This window comes from Bactrocera dorsalis, chromosome 5 (genome assembly GCF_023373825.1).
Source record: "Bactrocera dorsalis isolate Fly_Bdor chromosome 5, ASM2337382v1, whole genome shotgun sequence".
Classification (NCBI taxonomy): Eukaryota; Metazoa; Arthropoda; class Insecta; order Diptera; family Tephritidae; genus Bactrocera; species Bactrocera dorsalis.
In genome coordinates this window covers 40,675,080-40,693,360 of record NC_064307.1, presented here as the reverse complement: position 1 = coordinate 40,693,360, position 18,281 = coordinate 40,675,080, and the positions used below count along the sequence as shown (strand labels likewise).

At 37.3% G+C, this 18,281-nt stretch overlaps 1 protein-coding gene across 4 annotated transcripts; it reads right to left on the bottom strand.

The window, feature by feature from the left end:
- Positions 1-10,686: 10,686 nt before the first annotated feature.
- On the bottom strand, positions 10,687-17,612 carry LOC105227482 (N-acetylgalactosamine kinase). Of its 4 annotated transcripts, none has more exons than XM_049457347.1 (6): positions 17,464-17,612; positions 14,473-14,801; positions 12,419-12,592; positions 11,590-12,341; positions 11,244-11,502; positions 10,687-11,112 (listed from the first exon to the last, which is right to left on the bottom strand). In XM_049457347.1, the coding sequence occupies exons 2-6, from the start codon at positions 14,619-14,621 to the stop codon at positions 10,911-10,913; spliced, it is 1,536 nt and encodes a 511-aa protein (XP_049313304.1). In that variant the 5' UTR covers positions 14,622-14,801; positions 17,464-17,612; the 3' UTR covers positions 10,687-10,910. The 4 variants fall into 4 exon arrangements, with proteins under 4 accessions (XP_049313304.1, XP_049313305.1, XP_049313307.1 ...); XM_049457348.1 differs by having other exon boundaries at positions 17,521-17,607; XM_049457350.1 differs by having other exon boundaries at positions 14,473-14,735; positions 17,464-17,597.
- Between the last annotated feature and the right edge of the window lie 669 nt (positions 17,613-18,281).

The window sequence follows — 18,281 nt, the reverse complement described above, 5'->3', positions numbered from 1 at the left end:
TTAGCATGTTACTAATTATTTCGTAAATATTTATCTTTCTACATTTTATTCGCACACTTTCAACTTTATTTATTTACACAAAAGTTATGAATTATGAAGATCTAAAATTACACAGCAGGGACCATTGGCTATATATCATGCCCAAACTTCACTTAAAGCAATATTAGTATGCACCATTGTTGTTGTTATTGCCACAATTTATGTGGCAATATAATTTTTGTAGCCTTATGTTTCAACATATTCACTTGCAGCGCCTGGTACAGAAATAATTCCTTTTCAGTTAACTGTTGCCGCGTGTCACTTTCAACGAAAACTGAAGAAACAAATCACTCTCATACACAGATCTTAACTGCACGTTTTCATAAAAGCGTAACAAGACTAATAGACTTCATAGTTCAAATTCCGTTACTTTCGTCTTCTCTTGCAAAAAGAATTTCGAAAAAACAACTATACGACAATGCTAGCGAATATTCTGCGTGTTTCCGGCTATCACGCGGTAGGTCTAAATCGCACGAAGTCAACGACAGGACTAACTTTCGATGACTCGCAACAGCGTTGTTTTATACAACCCTGGTTGTTGTTGTCACAGTGGATTTTATGAATGAAATCTTATGTTGTGAAACGAGCAAATGTAAACAAATGCGTAAAAGCTCTGTGTTCGTGGTGTGTTCGTGAGTTGTCGTCCTTCGCTGGTTGGAGCTTTCCCTTATTTACTTGCATGTAGATATACGACTATGTGTCTATGTACTTTCAAATACACTTGTACTAATGGCTCTTGTACATATACCAATTAATGTAAGTATATTGTAGGTCTTTAAACTCTAATCTAGCAATGTTGCGGTTTCCCTACATAGACTGTTGGGACTTTAAGTGCATACACTCGGTAGAAAAAGTTTTCGTACCAACTTACATTTGTGTGGTATGTCTCTATTTGCATTCGCCAAAATATAGCTGTATTAAGTTCCGGAGCAAATCAGATTTTTTGCTTTATAACTAGCATCCTATTTATCAATTAATGAGGTTTTCTGATCTTGAGGTCATAATATCTGTACATCGAGGGTAAACATAAATAATTATAGTATTAAAAAAATTCTCAATTTGTGCAAATCTCATTATAGTGCAAATAAACTAAGGACAATTTCTCGTTAAATGGCGGCTTCTCATAAAATATTGATAATTCACTAATTATTTGAATTAGTCTGAGTCAAGTCAACAACCTTTCTTTATATTGTTTTTAGCGAAGTCAATTTGAGGTCAATGTGCCCTTTGTTTACATTTCATGAGGTAAATGGGCTCTCTGTTTACTTTAAAATAGGTCAAACGACCTTTCTTTCTTTACATTTAGCCTAGTTAACAATGACTCTTGAGGTCAATGACTGTTTTGTTTACATTTAGCCAAGTCAACAACCCAACCTAATTTTATCGCTTGATAACAAATTTTAATAAATAAAATAGTTCAGTAGCGCTTGAAATGTTTGGACAAAACGCTTTGAAAAAAGTTGCTTTGTGAAAAGTTCGTTTACGGTTTGTTTGTTTGGTTCGCACGACATTAAATTGGTTTTGCCTTGCCTAATTCCAATTTCGAAAAGTTTTTTTTAGGAGGTATTCATAAATATTTATGCTATAGAAATATGAAAATATAGAATACACTCGTAAAGCCATGAAAACGGGATCCCCTCTTCTGACGGATAAATCTGTGGTTCTGGATGTGCCCGTCAAACTAAATAAACTATTATAGTAAAACCTATTGATTTCCTCTGCTCATGCTAGTTATGTTAATATTCGATTCAACCACTAACAATGTAGAAAATTCTCTGTATTACATTATATTAAAACTAAGCAATTGGTCAGTTGGACACTGTTTCGGTGCTATCCAATTCAATAGTTTTGAACTTATGGTTTGGGTGGGTACAAAAGTTTGCCAAATTAAATTCTTAAAAGTTTTGACAAAGTTGTGATTATATGATTTATATCGGCAAAAAGCAAAATTTTTGTTATGTCTGCTTCAAGCATCTTCTAATGGAAAAACTAAAACAACTTAACGTTGACAGCATTCTAAAATTTAAACATCTCGTTTGTAAAATAGCTCAATAATAAGTTTATAGATACTTTGACTTTTTGTGATAATAACTTTTAAGTTTACGGTTATTCGGCGCCAATCTACCATTCTACTGCTATTGGACTCCTACTAGTTGTATGCAATATTGGTGAAAATTTCTGTGTCGAAAATTGGCGAATTTTAATTTTTTACATTGTCTTCTTTGATTTTTATGCCCTTCATGTATGAGTGTAATCGAGCATTGCGAACCCATCTGAACTAGACACTAAAGTTAGTGTACCCTGAAGAAAGTATAGCATCCAGTAAGAAATGTCGGGAACCCTCGGAGTTTCGGAGTAAATCAAAGTATATATAAATGATCAGCACGACAAGCTTGGTTGATTTAGCCATGTCCGTTTATTTGTTTTCATGCAGTTTTTTTTAGATATTATTTTTAAAATTTGCTCATTTTCTAACCGATAGGTGTTCATTTGTTGGAAACGCTGTTGAAACTTGAGCAAAAGTATACCAATATCCATATTAGTCTCAGAAATTTTTGTATCTATCTATCGCCAAATCTTGCTAGGAATTATGTGAAAGCAGAAGATGACGATTCCGAATAAAATTTTATACATCGCTCAATTAATAAATTTTATAATATTAGTAGCACTTTTGGGTGGAAAAGTTTCGCTAAAAAATGTATCATCATTTCTAAACTGTTGCCGAAAAGAAGTTGTGAAGGACCTTCCCCCATCCAAACGAATTGGCTGAATTGAAATAATATCCCTCATCGGATATTTAATAGACTCATAAGGCTTTTTGTTGTGTATAAATCGAAAAATAAATTGCGTTTATTTAATTCGTTGAAAAGCATTGCAGCCATTAATTATTTAAGTTTTTCCAAAAATAGTTTTTCATTAACTACAATTTTAAAAAATGAAATTCAATTAAACTGTTTTGACCGCATTATTGGTTTTGTAGTTCTAAACTAGAATATACGAGTGTATAATGTATATGGTGCATTACCCATATAACCCAAAATGATTTAAATGCATGTTCTACTATGACCAAAAAATTGTAAGACGTCTTTAATAATTTTAAAAATTTTAATTTATTCTTCAAAATCATTGTCGTCCCTCTCAAAGCAGTTGGCCGAATACACCTGTGCCAGCTTATTTTTCAACCCTCGAAACAGTTGTTAAAATCAATTTCCGGAATAGCCTTCAATGCACGTAGCGATTCACGTTTAATATCTACATTATTGTGATACAAAAATTATAAGTTGTCGGCACATAACTCCGGCCACTTATTACAAATGGCTTCGCTCAAATAACGCATAATACTCAAACAGTATTCCTTATTGACAGTTTGGTCGGTCGGAAGAAATTCGGAGTGCACCACAGCTCGATAAACCTGCTTTGAGGTGGTTTTTAGCTTCGGCTCACACCTTTGCCACGATATTCGGCTAATTGATCGTCTGTTTCAGGGTCTTAAGCATAGATCCAAAACTCGTCGGCAGTAATAATATATTTCATGGCATCCTGGTAGTAGGAAAGCATCGTTGAGGAATTTTGGAAGCAATGGTGCTTCCACTTTCCTTAAGCCCAAGTGTCACCTCGAAATGTTTTTCATTGATTCTTCCGATATTCCAACGATGCCACTAAGAACTCTAACTGTTAATCGTCGATTCTCAAGCACCAATTCCAATTCGACGATTATGATTTTCGGGCGAAATTCAAATTAAAAAGTCGACCACAGATATTTCGCTTGCTGGATTGCAAGGGATAAATATAACTCCATATCCACGCCGTTGTGCCTTTTGCAAGCCATTAAATAGTTCAAATTAAATTCTATTGGATTCAACAAAAATCTGCCATGTAACCGCCAGTAATTTCAATGTAAGCCTCGAAACCCTTTTGGCATTGCCAATATTATGTGACGCATATTAATTACTTGTAATTGTTGCTCAAGTACGTGTGTGTTTGCAAATAAAAGCTAAACTAATGGAAACAAGTTTAATTTGCATACAAATTGTGTGTGTTTGTATAGCTGAATAGTTCTCTGAATTCACCGAATTTCCACGAAAATTGTATTTTATGTGCCTGTGTAAAAATAAATTTTGCTTGCGTGTGTGGCTGTGCGGCTTTGTAGGAACACAAAGTTCTCACCAAACTAGAATATGATTATTATTGCTTAACTAAATAATTAAACTTTGTTATAAGCTAATTTCCATACTAACTAATAGAAATTTTAATATGAAATGTATAATTAAAAGAAAATTAGTAATTTTGGTAATTACATTTCTATATAGAAACTAATTTACATAAAGCTGAGATTAAGATTGTGTTGTGTAAATTCTGTTTATTTACCTTATAAGAATTTGTATTTGTTCTTAATGAATTTATTATAAGCAAATGTGGGCAAGGTTGGGCTCAGGTTAATCTGATAGGCCAATAAGCCATGCATAGACCAGTTTTGGTCCTTTGCGATACGAGATAATAGGTCCATGAGAAGTAGTCTAAGCCTAACCTTGCTTACACCTGCACTTGACAGAATCTGTGTACTCACTACCGATACATCCTCCAGTGTATCATAGCGTGGGGACCCCAGATGCTTACAGCGAAGTGTTGCCAATGCGGGGCAAGTGCACAAGAGATGCTCCACTGTTTTCCTGGTGCCTTGCATCGGGTTTTGATTTACCATGCTTCTGTCCAGATCGTCGTATAGACAATGCTGTAGTTTCCCAATATGAATCGCGTTTTCGGATGTTAACCGTACTCCATTCTAGACAATATCATTTGCTATTTCATTGCCATCGATGCCTTCGTGACATGGCACCCAATAGAAGGTAAGTTGCTTGCTTGTCTGCCTTATGCCTAACTCTGGTCAGTATATTCCCGTACAACTATGAAATCTAATTAACTACTATTGATTGTTTATAGCATAGATTTTCAGTTTTTCTGTCTAATATTTTATTAAAGGGAAAAGCATAATAATTTCTCTCTCGTCTGGGATTACAGCACAAACACATCGAAATTTCAAACTTCAAAAACATTCTAAATTGACCTTTAGGCAAAATTTAAAATGCGTGTGAAATCAATTGCCCAGTGCCACACATGCAAACACTTATTTTAGCGCCTTATCACTCAACAGCAGCAGTTTTATTTTGCCAGCCGTGGTGGTCAACAACTGACCTGCAGCGGCTTTTGTGGTCGTAGTAGATAACTAGTTTGGCCAACCGGGCTGACACGTAAAGGCCACGGTTTATTTATATTACACAAAATGCGTGCAATAAATTATAAATATGCTCTTTCACGCACAAAACTTTTAGCCGATTTTAACCAAAAATGTTCAGTGAACAGCTTTAAATGTGCAACGTAGCGTATACGCGACACAATAGACGACGGCCATCGTATGGTTGAATGTAAGTGAGCATCCAGTATCGAATACACAGCTACATTTGTATGCGTGTACAAATATGTATATTTTGTGGTATGTGCAAAGAGCGCAATCGAAAATATGCAGACAATCAGTTGCATAAACAGTTCAAAGGAAATGTTAGTTCACTGAACGGTTATGTTGCCAGTGAAATTTAATCCATATGCAGTTCACTGAAATGCTGAGAATTCTTATTACGAATGGTGCTGTTGAATTTTTGTTGAAATAAAGTACGAAGGTTATGGCAGGTTTTCTTTTTTTCCTCGGAATCAAGAGTAATCCGAAATTGCATTTGTTTGTTTGACCTTTGGCAGCTTAGATCTATTCAATGCACAAAAAGGCAAAACAACATTTTACACATAATTTTTGATGGAAACGCAGTTAGAAAGGTTTAAGTTATATGGATGTTTCAATTTAAAAAATTACGTCAATATTCACCTTTTTGAGGAAGATGATAAACTATTTCTACCGAAAATAACTGTGTATGAATTGTTTTTCAAAGAAAGCATTGTAATTGAATTGGTCCTCGAACGAACAACGCCACATTTTCCTGATTTGTCGGTATTTTGACTGTAATGGCATTACGTTATACACCCGTCTAAAACATTCCTTGGCTTCACATTAGACTTGAAGGAGACACATGAATTTAACACTGACCAAAATCACTAAAGCACCCATTATATGCAGATGCCTGGTCAGCAGATCCTCGTTCTGCAAGCCAGGCATCATAAGATATACCATGATCGTAAGGCCTGTTGTCATTTTTAGAGCGGTTGCTTGGGCATCCAAGGAAACGCAGTCTTCAGTATGCCTTCAACTGTCGAAGCTGCAAAGGCTTAGAGTTGCTCTCGACAGTAATCCGGAGTTATTGCTCTAAATCAGTGTGCAGAAATCAATCTTCACCCCCACTATCGTAACCAGCGTATCAGAATACTACCAGTATGTATTTGACCAGACCTAGGGTTTTGTCCAATGAGGCTCCTATACTTATTGTACATGACATGGGGACTCACTAAGCCCAACGTGGCGGACGCGGCGCGCGCCCAGGTATCGATTTTTGATGAAATTTAAATGTATTTACCACGTCTGCCGTTTTTCAATTTTACAATATATTATTATTATTATCAGAAAACAGCAATGGCAGACCATTATCGCGCGTTTAACATTGCAGCAGACGGGTTTGAAAGTACTGAAAAAATAAAATTTTAAAAGTATTTCACCAGATCTGCCATTAATATATTTTATTCATTAGGGTCTTATAAACCTATTTAAATCACGGCAGACGATTTTATTGAGTACTCACTTCAGCAGACAGCATAATTTTTATTACTATCCGGTCAGGTATATGCATAAACTGTTTGTTTCACTCACTCTAGGCTATAGTACTCTCTTGTAAACTTACTAGCATTCGAATTGTTCAGATTTTAGACTTGAGAGGGCCAAGTTATATTCTCATCTCAACGGTTTTTGTCAGATGTTTTCAGTACAGTGTGAACCTAAATAGAGTGCTTTGTGTTTTGTGAATTTCTAAAGTTATTTATCAAATCTTTTAAAGTTTATTATTCATTTCATTATCTGAAATATCGAGTGAAGAAGAAAAACTAAACTGTGTTTTTTGTGACACTGTAAAAGCTGAAAAATTACAGCTTTTTTCTTATCAAAATGTAAAAAGATTTTGAGGTTACGAACACTTCATAAATTACAATATCATAATATTATTTTACCGGACGAACTTTATGATTCTGCGTACCATAGTACTTGTTATAAAACATTCACTGCATTAAAAAGCAGTTTTTCTTGACAGACGTTAAAGAAAAGGTTCCACCACAGCCCAGTGCGATTTCATCTGCAATTGAGCAACCTTCTACGTCAGCTGATAGTTTAATTGAGGATTTGATTGCACATAATTCCCTAGTAGAAGATGTGAACCTTCCGCAGACCGAAGGAATGGACGCTGAAGCTCATCAGCCGTTGAAGGAAGAGCCATCTGCAGTCCCAACAACATCATCAACCGTTCACACTTCCGACAATGTTGCTTTGGCAAACATCGATGTATGTTGTTTTGCAATAAAAAAAAACAGTTTCGGTCCAAAATTGAACATTTACGAACTTCTGAGAAAAATCACTAAAAAAAAATGTTCTCTAAAACTTTAAGCCTGATACTGAAGTTTACAATGAAACTTTGAATAAACTGCAAAGTGTTCTTTCCTCAGAAGTACATTATCACGATGTTTGTCGACAAAATTTTGAGAATCAAAAGAGATCACTGGTGAAAAGTCCAATCCGTCCTACACGGCACATTTTCCGAGGAGTCCATGACACTGTTTACAAAGAAATATGTCATTTAATACAAGATAATGTGATCAATCGCGGACGTTGTTATTTTTTAACTTATTTAAATAAAAGATAAGATAAAGAATATCTTCAAATATTTAAAGATTTAATAGAACGCTCGGACTCTATATCTATATTTACACCACACTATTTCGAGAAAAGGATTCATAAGAAATTCACTGATAAAATCCAAATTTTGATATATATAAATATGAAATAAAAAAAATCGTCGTCCCCAAAGGTATTTCACTAATCGATGATTCGTTATTTAGGCACTTAAAAGACCAAAGATATTTTACAAGAAGCTGATGCGATTTTACGAATGGAAATTTTGAGCATAAAAACATAAGTATATATTACATACATAAGTATTCCCACTTTCGCCTTGATTTGGTAGTGAATCCTTAGCAAGTATTTTCGAATTTTGTATGTACTCCATTTTTATACAACTTCCTTCCTTAGAGCTCTTCAAATTTTATTGTGGCAACCTCATTGCTTCAAAGTACCATAATACTAAAGCATATATTACGAAATTTCAAAAAAAGTTTATTTATATCAATGCAATGTTTAATTCAAGCGCCTCAAGTTGTTGAATATCTAGAATGTCCTTCATAGATGCTTCACTTCAGGCGTTGCATGTTACATAAAATAAAATATTTTCTACACAATAAAATGCTCGTATATTACACATACGAGTACTTAAGTTTAGCTAAGCAATGATAATAAAGTCTAATAGGAAATCAGATCTCAACAAAATACGACATGTGTTCAAAAAGTATCGCGAATTTTGTGTTTTTTCAAAAATTATTTATTTAGTCATGAATATCTATTTTGTCCCCTTCAAAATAATTCCCATGAGATATTATACTTGTGCCAACGGTTTTTGCAATCTTCGAAGTACTTAAAAAAATCATTTTTTTTTTATTCTTCTTCAGCTCCTCCTTCGATGCCGTCTTTATCTCGTCAAGAGAAGCGTAACGTCGTCCCTTATGGGCCTCTTCAGTTTAGGGAACAAGAAAAAGTCACAGGGGGCCAGATCTGGGGAATACGGTGGCTGCGGCATCATTAGTGTGTTGTTTTGGCTAAAAAGTCGCGCACAAGCAACGATATGTGTGAGCAGGGGCGTTATCGTGGTGCAAAAGTTAATTTTTTGTTCTTCCACAAATCCGGGCGTTTCAGGCGGATTGCTTCGCGCAAATTGCGCATAACTTGCAGGTAATATTCCTTATTGACCGTTCTTCTCTGTGGCAAGAACTCATGATGTACCACGCCCCTGCAATCGAAAAAAACTGTCAGTTTACGATTCGCGATACTTTTTGAACAGACCTCGTATGTCTATATGATTTTATTTTGTCATTCTAACTTGTACTTGTCTCGCAACATGTAGCGTCGAGTTAAGCACAGATTCACAAGTGAAGGCTTTTGTCACTCTAACCGGTATTTGGAAACTTGGAAAGGCGAAGGGACTGTGTCGTGCTAGGGATAAAATTAGCTAATTAAAAATATTTTTGTGAACCGGGTACATGAAAAGTCAAGTATTTGAAAGTGTGATATGAAAAAGAATGCGGCAAATTGTCCGACTCGGGTTGCCGGAGTCATGTCTCTCGCGTGCAAACTCAGTCTAACCTAACAATTGATTTACGGACGTATGTTCGTCTGCCAACTTTCCTTTCAAGTGACAACTTGGTTCTGGTTGGTGGGTAGGATACATATAAATTTGGTATTTATTGTAACGCATTTCCGACAGGGTCATTATTTTGCTTCCAGACAAGTAAATTGTTACATTACCTGTGAGTGATGTGCAGTGTTCAGGGATTTGCAATAAATTAAACATATACTTGTTACAATTGCTCTTGCGGCTATACTATAAATAAATATATATTTGTAACACCTATTTGTGTCACCATTTTGGAGTCATTAGCATAATAATAATACACATACAAATATAATGCTTTATATTGGTGCGAATATTTCATTTTATCGTTTTTGTCTGTTTTATTCTACGCAGGGTCCTCAACATTCGCTTACTACTCTTCAAATACCCGAGGTGTGGAAAATTAGAGGACAGACCTACTGAAATCTGGAAAACCTGCTAACAAAGGGAAGTCTCATCGTCAGATAACTCTGCTCTCTCCAGTAGTGAAGACACTTGAGGCCTTGCTACTCCCGACTTTCACGCACAAACTGAATCTAGCAAACCACCACCATTGCACTTAGCGTCATAAAAGCTCAGATTGTTCACGGACTCAACGAAAAACCAACTTGCGGGAGGACGATCCTCGTCGCGTTGAACTTGTCAAAAGCTTTTGTTGTTTGTTTTGCAGTCAACCACAGAACACTACTTGAGGACATCCAAAAATCTACGCTCCCTCCAGGGTTAAAAAGGTGGACTATGAACTACCTGAGCGGTCGACAATCATTCGTACTATTTCGAGGAAAAACGCTGATTATTGCTTGCTTACTTACTTACATACTTACGAGAGGTTCATCCTCAACTACGTCGACGACATAAGACAGTACGTCGACTAAACTTCGGACGACTCCCTCTGAGTGAAAGACGTACCTGGAGTTACATTACCACTCATAGCAGACGACAAGCTCGAGTTGCCGCGAAAATCGAGTGAGGCGCAGCTTCGTTCTCGGTACTCTAGTAGATTAAACTTCTACTTATCCAGACTCGATCCCGACATATCAAATATATTACCAGCATGCAACCACCTTACACATCTGACATCCTTCTCTATATAATCCGACCCCGTCGAAACAGCACGTCTCCTGGGCTTACCGTCGGATGACCATAGCTGACTACTTATCTGAATCTTTCTATCCTAACGAAGGCTAGATAACCGATGCATGAACAACAACAACAACCATAATTATTATTTTCGACATTATAGTTTTTTGATTTTATTAAGTTCAATACTGTTTTTTACATGCTTACGTATAAAAATGCATTTAGCTATTTCTTGTAAAAGAGAAATATTTGTTTACAGTTCATTACATATTTGATTGAGCACCCTGTATTGGATGGAGGATTATATAAAAAATGTATATATATTTTTACTAGCAAGAATTTGGCAACAGACGACGCGTTTGTCAATTAACAAGACACAAAGTTGAGTTGAAAGATTTCTGCGCCATTTCCCGGAAATGTGGCGAACACAACATCATCGAAGTCATTGGCGCCATACCGCTCGTGCAAATCCTGTGGCAGCAGCTTAAAGTAATTCGCTTTAAGCATTTCTATGTACCGCTTAGATGATTCCAGAGAGTCACAGCAGGCGACCACGCAGCCACCCCAACTGAAAGTTTAGGCAAGACGAAGGAAAAGGTGATAGAAGATAAGTGAATTATGTAAATATGTATGCGTCGCAGTATGGATGTGTTGCGAATTAATGGTCTAGTAGTAGTGACGCGTTAGTAATAATCTTACCCTGCACCGGTGAGTCTAGCACCCACTTCCGCCTCATCGGATAAGCTAATCAAACGATCCAGATCGGTGTGCGAACACTCGTAGAGCTCCTTAAGACTTTGGTGTGATTGACGCATCAACTGTGACAGCAACGTAAATGGCTTTGAGGCATCATTGACACCATTACCGTTTGACTTTTCGTTCACGCCATTGCAAATGTATTGCGGTTTGGTATGGTGGCGCTCGCATATTTCGCGAAATTTCGCCACACGCAGTGACTCTGTAAAATGATTAAGAAGAAGCAGAGATTAGCAATTACTTGCAATACAACCATTGTTTTCCCCTTGTCCCCTACATTTCCACATACCTTGTATAACGTGTAGAGCGCGTTGCTTCAGCTTGAATTGTGTCATGTGCCGCGTATTGGCGGTGAGAAATTCCCTCTCGAATTCCTCGTCGTCGACCTCCAACTCGTGGGTACATAACTCTGCCCGTGTGTAAATATCCTTTGGCAGCCATTTCAGCACTAGCTCTTCCAGTTCGCCGAGCGTGCAATGCAGCGCCTCTTGCAGCTGCACAAAGCGCAACATGCCACGCCAATTGCTGAACTTCATATGCTTGGCAATAATGCGCGCAGCCAAGCGGCATTCCACTACGCGTTCATTGAAATCCGACGAGGCGGCTTTGTTCTTTGCCGCCAGACTGTTGGCCACAATGAAGCACACACCAGCCGGCAACTGTATGGGTGTGGCATTCAGCCCCGGATGGAATTCGATGAATTGTGCGCAACCAGCTTTGGCCAGGTAGGCGATGGCCTGATCCATGCCGCCGCCCTGTGTGCCAATGTAGCGTTCACAGCGTGCCGATATGGCGGCCAACTGTTTGCGTTCCAAAGGCAATTGGTGCACATATGCCGTGGCCAACACAGCGGCGCTAACCAGTGCGCTGGAGCTGCTCAAACCCGAAGCAGGCGGTATGTTGCCGCTCAATGCGACATGCATGCCGATGGGCCGCGTTGGTTCACCACTGTGCGCTTGTTGGATTTGCTCAAAGATGCCCTTCACACCGCACAGATAGTAATTATACCATTTCGGTGCACCATTTTGCGGTAAATCAATGCTATGCGCGGGAGGTGTGAGAATGTTGGTTTATAAGTGAATTAATGAAAGTTGCGGAAATATTGCAGATATGCCTACCTGAGCGCACTCAAATCGCATTTGAAGTTTTCATAACGCTTTGTTTCCACATTGCGTAGTTGTAGGAATGTATTTTCCTCATTGTGTCCGACCGCCAACAGAATGCACTGATCAATAGCCATCGGTAAGACGGGGTAGCCGCAATAGTCCACATGCTCGCCGATTATGTTGACGCTGTAATTTTATTAAAGCAGAGAAATGGTTATTAAGGCTGAATTAAAGATTCATAAAAATCACTTAAAGTTGAAAAATATGTACCAGATATAATTTTCTGGGACATTATAATATCGACTCGCACGGAAATGGGTTATCCATTTCGAGGTTCCCTACATTTCTAAAGAACAAACATAGAAACATCAAATTTAATGGTGAATGTTTAGTTTCACTCGAAGCAACATTCTTTGGCACTTATTTTTTTAAGATTATCGCTTTCAAATGTTGGCCGCGGCTACGTCTCAGATGATCGATCCCTTGAGTTAAATTTTTGATGATTCGTTCAAGCATTTCGACTGGTAACCTAACTTTACATATCTCCACATGAAAATGTCTAACAGTGTGATATCGGACGATCTCTTTAGAAACAGATCAGCAGTATATGTCGCTACTAGGATGAAATCCATACGATTTTCCTTCAAAAGGCGGGTATATACATTTGACAACTGTTGAATCAATCTTTTGGGAATAATAGCCTTTTGGGTGAAGCAAGTAAAGTTAGTTTACAAAAAACAGATCAAAAGGAATTTCGTGTCTTAATAAAGCATTGCTTTTAAGCATAAAAATAATATGAAAGCCGAGGTTTGGATTGCTCAACATTATTTGGACTCTGTACCAGGCATTGTGTGTATTTTGCGATCCGCATGGAATAATTTTTATTGACCACCTTGAAAGAATGGAACCAACAGCACACAAGTATTAAATAGCAATATTGGACCGTTCGAAAGACGAAATCACCAAAAACAGCCGCATTTGAAGACAATTAAAGTTATGTTTCACAAAGACAATGCACCGTGTCACAAATCAGTGAAACCGATGGCAACAATTCATGAATTGGATTTCGAATGGTTTCCGCATACACCGTATTCTCCAGATGTGGCCCCCAGCGACTATTTTCATCTCAAAAGAATGCTGGGAAGAAATTTTCGTTGAATCAAAGGTGATTTAGACCTGAAATCCAACGCCGAATAACTCTTGCCCACAGGTGCTACTTTGAATTGAGAAGGCAATTGAAAAGTAAAGTCCTGTCTCGACCCAACTGTACAAGTCCCTCATCATTCGCATTCTGCTGTATGATGCTAAGGACTGAACAATGATACATATGATGAGTCACTTTAGGAGTGTTCCAAAGAAAGGTTTTGCGGAAGATTTATGGTCCATTGCGCATTGGCAACGGCGAGTACCGCAGACGAAAAACGATGAGCTGTACGAGACATATGGCGACATAGTTCAAAGAATCAAGAAACAGTGGCACGTTGCCTAAGTGATGTTGTCCGGATGGTAGAGAACACTCCAGCTTTGAAGGTTCTCGATGTGGAAGCAGAGGAGAGAACAGTTGGAGAAGGACTTGGCTTCACTTTGTATCGCGATTTGGCCACAAATAGTGTCTACGACTGTAAAGTAGAGGTGATCGCCGTAACTCAAGCCTATTTTAACCCAAAGGACAAATTTTACTACAAAAGTGGTATCGAAATGTTGACGGATCGCTATAATTAGTGTATCATCCCTGAATGTTGAATAAAAAAACGAATTTCGCCAAAAAAATGTGTTTTACTTTGGTAGGCCGGGAACTTTTTAATTGACCGTTGTATTTAATAATACGATTTTCTATTCTAAATAGTTCATTTTATGTCGAATATAACATTCAATGATGATTTGATTAAAAATATGTTCTCAAGCATGCTTTATGTTAATCTCGGAAGTACATAAAATCAGTTTCGACCTTGTCTTGTCTTGTCAAAAACACTAAAATACCGTGCCTCTAGACTGGAATACGCCTTTAATCGAAGAATTTTGTCCGTGTATTATTTGATATTCACTACTGCTAATACACCACCTACCGTCCAGGCATGCGAACGAAGAAATCCGGTTCACCACCGAACTGATGGCGATAGAAATCGTAAAGCTCGCGTAAGCGTGAGTAAAGTCTATGCTCTGTATGAAGTTCCAAATGTGACATAGAGATGGCGCCCTCCGCACTTGTTGCCATTTTTATTAGATATCTGCGCTAAACCGGATTGCTGCACTGCACTTGTTCAATTATATTCTGTGTATATATGCGGTTGTTGTTTATTTATTTGTACGGTTTTTGTTTTGATTACCGCTACAACAAATTTCACTTAGGCACAATAGCGATGACAGCTTGTATAATTGAGCGAATTGAGCGAATCTAAACGGGAATAAACGCACATACTTAGATGCTGAGAATTCGCGCGACAATAAATCAAGAATTTGCACACAAAAGAGTGAATGAACCGGCGGCGGAGGCAGAGGTGGCGCGCACGATGCAAAGCGCTGCGACAATCGACAAACGCGCACAAAAGCGTAGTGATAAGAGAAGTCCGCGAAGGCAACGTCCAATAACAATAACAATCAATAACAATTGGAGTTAAACTGTTGATTAGCCTCGTCTGCACTCGTTTTGCGTTTTGCTATTGTTTTATAACAAAGTTCACAAGTTAAAACACATTTAATTATTTTCATTAAACTTTTAACACTGCTCGAAGAAAATTCATTAAATTGCAGCAGGTTGGTTAGCGATGTTTTGCACGAGGAAATGCCAGAATCAAACAAAGAAAGCAATAAAGTTGATTCAAGTGAAAAATTAATATGAATGTAGCTCATCACGCGTTCTAGGAGAGAGCATTCACTCACGAAAGTGGGTGCAGGAAAAGTGAGAAAATAGAATTGCGCGCGTCGCACAGTGGGACAGAGTTGTAGGATAAGCAACAATAAAAATTAATTTTATTTTATTTATCGTGTATTAAATTGCATTAGCGACCTGAGTGATTTTTATGAATTTTACTTCGTTGTGATCTTCAGTACTTTTGTTTAATCGCAAATAGGGTTTCCCTGCTAGGCATAAATTAAGCGCAAGCCAACAGCGCAAGGCAGTTTGATGATCAACATATTGTATAAGTCCCTATACATTCCCAATATTCTTATAATATGTTTCATGCCCAATATCAATGGATCCGCTTGTTTTGGTATCCATTTTAGATGACATCAGGGATAAAATCACTTGACTAAGTAGTTCTACAAGAGTTAGATACTTAAATTTTGTATATCTTAAGCATGATATATTAAGCTCTCCAAAAAAAGTTTAACAACCAGAAGGAAATGTTGGAATATACATATATGTATGTATATATATAAATTACCAACGTGACGAGCTAAGTCGATCTAGCCATGTTCGTCCGTATATGCGAACTGGTTCCTCAGATATTGTATTAATCCGAACATTTGCTCTTGCCTAATAGGCTATAGATATCTTTAGATTAGATAACTAAATGGGGAGTGCACCGCGACCTAAGGTCTATTGTGCCCTCTCCTAAGTCAGAACGACTCACCTAGCCCCAGAAAATTGATAAATTCCAATATAGTGCTGGGTGCTATTAAGGCAATTTGATACCTTCTTGGAAACATGATTCCGAAGGCCTTTATTCTGCGCTTTCAGACTGATGTGCAGTCAAAGCAGGTGCTCTGGAGTTTCAGACTCTAAGTTACAGAACCGGCAATTCGCACAAAAAACTAAACTATAAATGCTTTTTTGAGCTCACAATGGCCACTTCCCTAGGGAAGTTATAACCCCTCATTAGTAACTTGGCATGGCGCATGCCTAGAAGTTGTTGCCAACGCTTCTTCCTACCCACTACTTCATTCGTGCAGAGCACTTGATATTATTGTCCTAACCAACTCAACAATCTCCGAAAGTATTGCTCAGATCGGAACACTATATCATGTAGTGGCCATTCAAACTGATCGATCAAAATTAAGATATAGATCTTTTTATAGCCTTTTATGTTATAAAAAAAGGCACCTGTGAAGGGTATTAAAGCTTTGGTGGAGCCGAAGTTGAGGTTTTCTTTTCTTGTTTTACTCTGACATGATAGAATATTTTATTTTTATTCGGAAAATGTACTGAAATCAGCTCGGAAATGGACTCACATAACTTTTACGAGCTGGTAATACAGTCATGTAGATAAATTGGGAAATAATTTTAGCCCTTTGATGTCAATGAAAAAGAATTTTCAAAAACTGCACAGCTTGGGAAATAGCTCGATGTTAACCGACATTTTTTTGCTCAGAGATAGGTTAGGTTAGTTTAGATGAACTTCTGTGTTCCAACTTAGAGATTAGTAAAACCCTTAATAGCCTATACCAATTTGCACAGGCGTTTAATTTCAACTTCCGTCAGTTCGGTGGGATGTCTGAAGGTATGCGCTCTCAAGTGTTGAAGTCTTGATCTCACAAACGCAGAGCAGTCAAGAAGGAAGTGTTGAGTTGTTGCTGAGAGATAAGAACTTAAAAAAGTGTAGATTCAGGGCTACGTGTCACTTAGAAGAAAAGCATAGATAGTCGGTTCAACGACGGAGTGTAGAAGTACGACTTCCCACTTTATTGTTCTCAAGTTTTCTTCAACCACAGGTCTGAGGTGGTTAAAATTTAACTAATCCAAGAATTCAGTTGTATTTCAATCAATTATCTATGCTATATTTCTAGATTTAGACTAACAAGTTATTTAGTTAACCTCATACGACTAATATTTGCTAAGCTCTACGCTACATGGTAGCAAATATTTTTGTTCATAAAAAAATGGAAATTTAGCTGTACTTGTCACGAAAGTATTTTTATTTTTCACACGTTTGTGTTTAAAATATATATTTTTTTAATAGCTGGTAGTAAAACACTTGTGTATATACCACGTTATATACTAAAATGCCTACAGTGAGGCCTGCAACCGCTCTGCCACCTCCACAACACAACCGCACGCGACTTCACAGAAAAAAAAAACAAGCTAAAACAGTTATAGCATTTTTAAGATAACACACTCTTTATGCGCGCTTTTATAACAGATCAGCACTAATTAAATTAAGTTAAAGAATCACAGTAAGCGCGCTGAGTTTGTTTTTATATTTTTTATATATTGTTTATTCCGCTGGCGCACAGCCACGACGACGACTTGAAAACAACTGACATTTTTAATAAAACATCTAGCGCAACACAATGCTACAATAATTCACATACTGCTGTTCACATTGTTGTTGTTGTTGTTAGCGTGCTCACATTTTTCTTACGATTCCGCCGTCTTATCAGTTGGTGCAACCGCTTGTAGGCCATATCAGCATTTTATCTACATTTGACGCTTTATTATTGTTATGCTATTCGTATATATGTATGTGTGTATGTATATTGGTACTCATATATACATGTTTAAATGTATATGTATAACTCATCAATCGGTCTAAAAATCAGAAACCGGTTGATTTTTGATTTGAAATTTAAAGCACTGAATTTGTCGTCACCTTCGACTTCCGTTGAGCGCCAGTTTTCAATAGATTCATTCAAATTAAGCCACGAATTAAATACACTAACTACATACATAAATATTTCTATCTGCTGGACGAAAAATACATACTAGAGCGGCTTTTATGTATTAATGTGTCCAATTCTTATGGAAAAAGTCGACTTTCTTCATCTTTACATAAATATGCGCTTATCTATTAGAAATGGCCTGGCGACTGTAAACTCACAACGCCGACAAGCAGTTTAAATATAATAATTACAATTCAGCGATGATTTTTGTTCAGCCCCTTTCTGGTTCAATGGGTATGTAAACAAGCAAAATTGTTGCATTTGGGACGAAGAG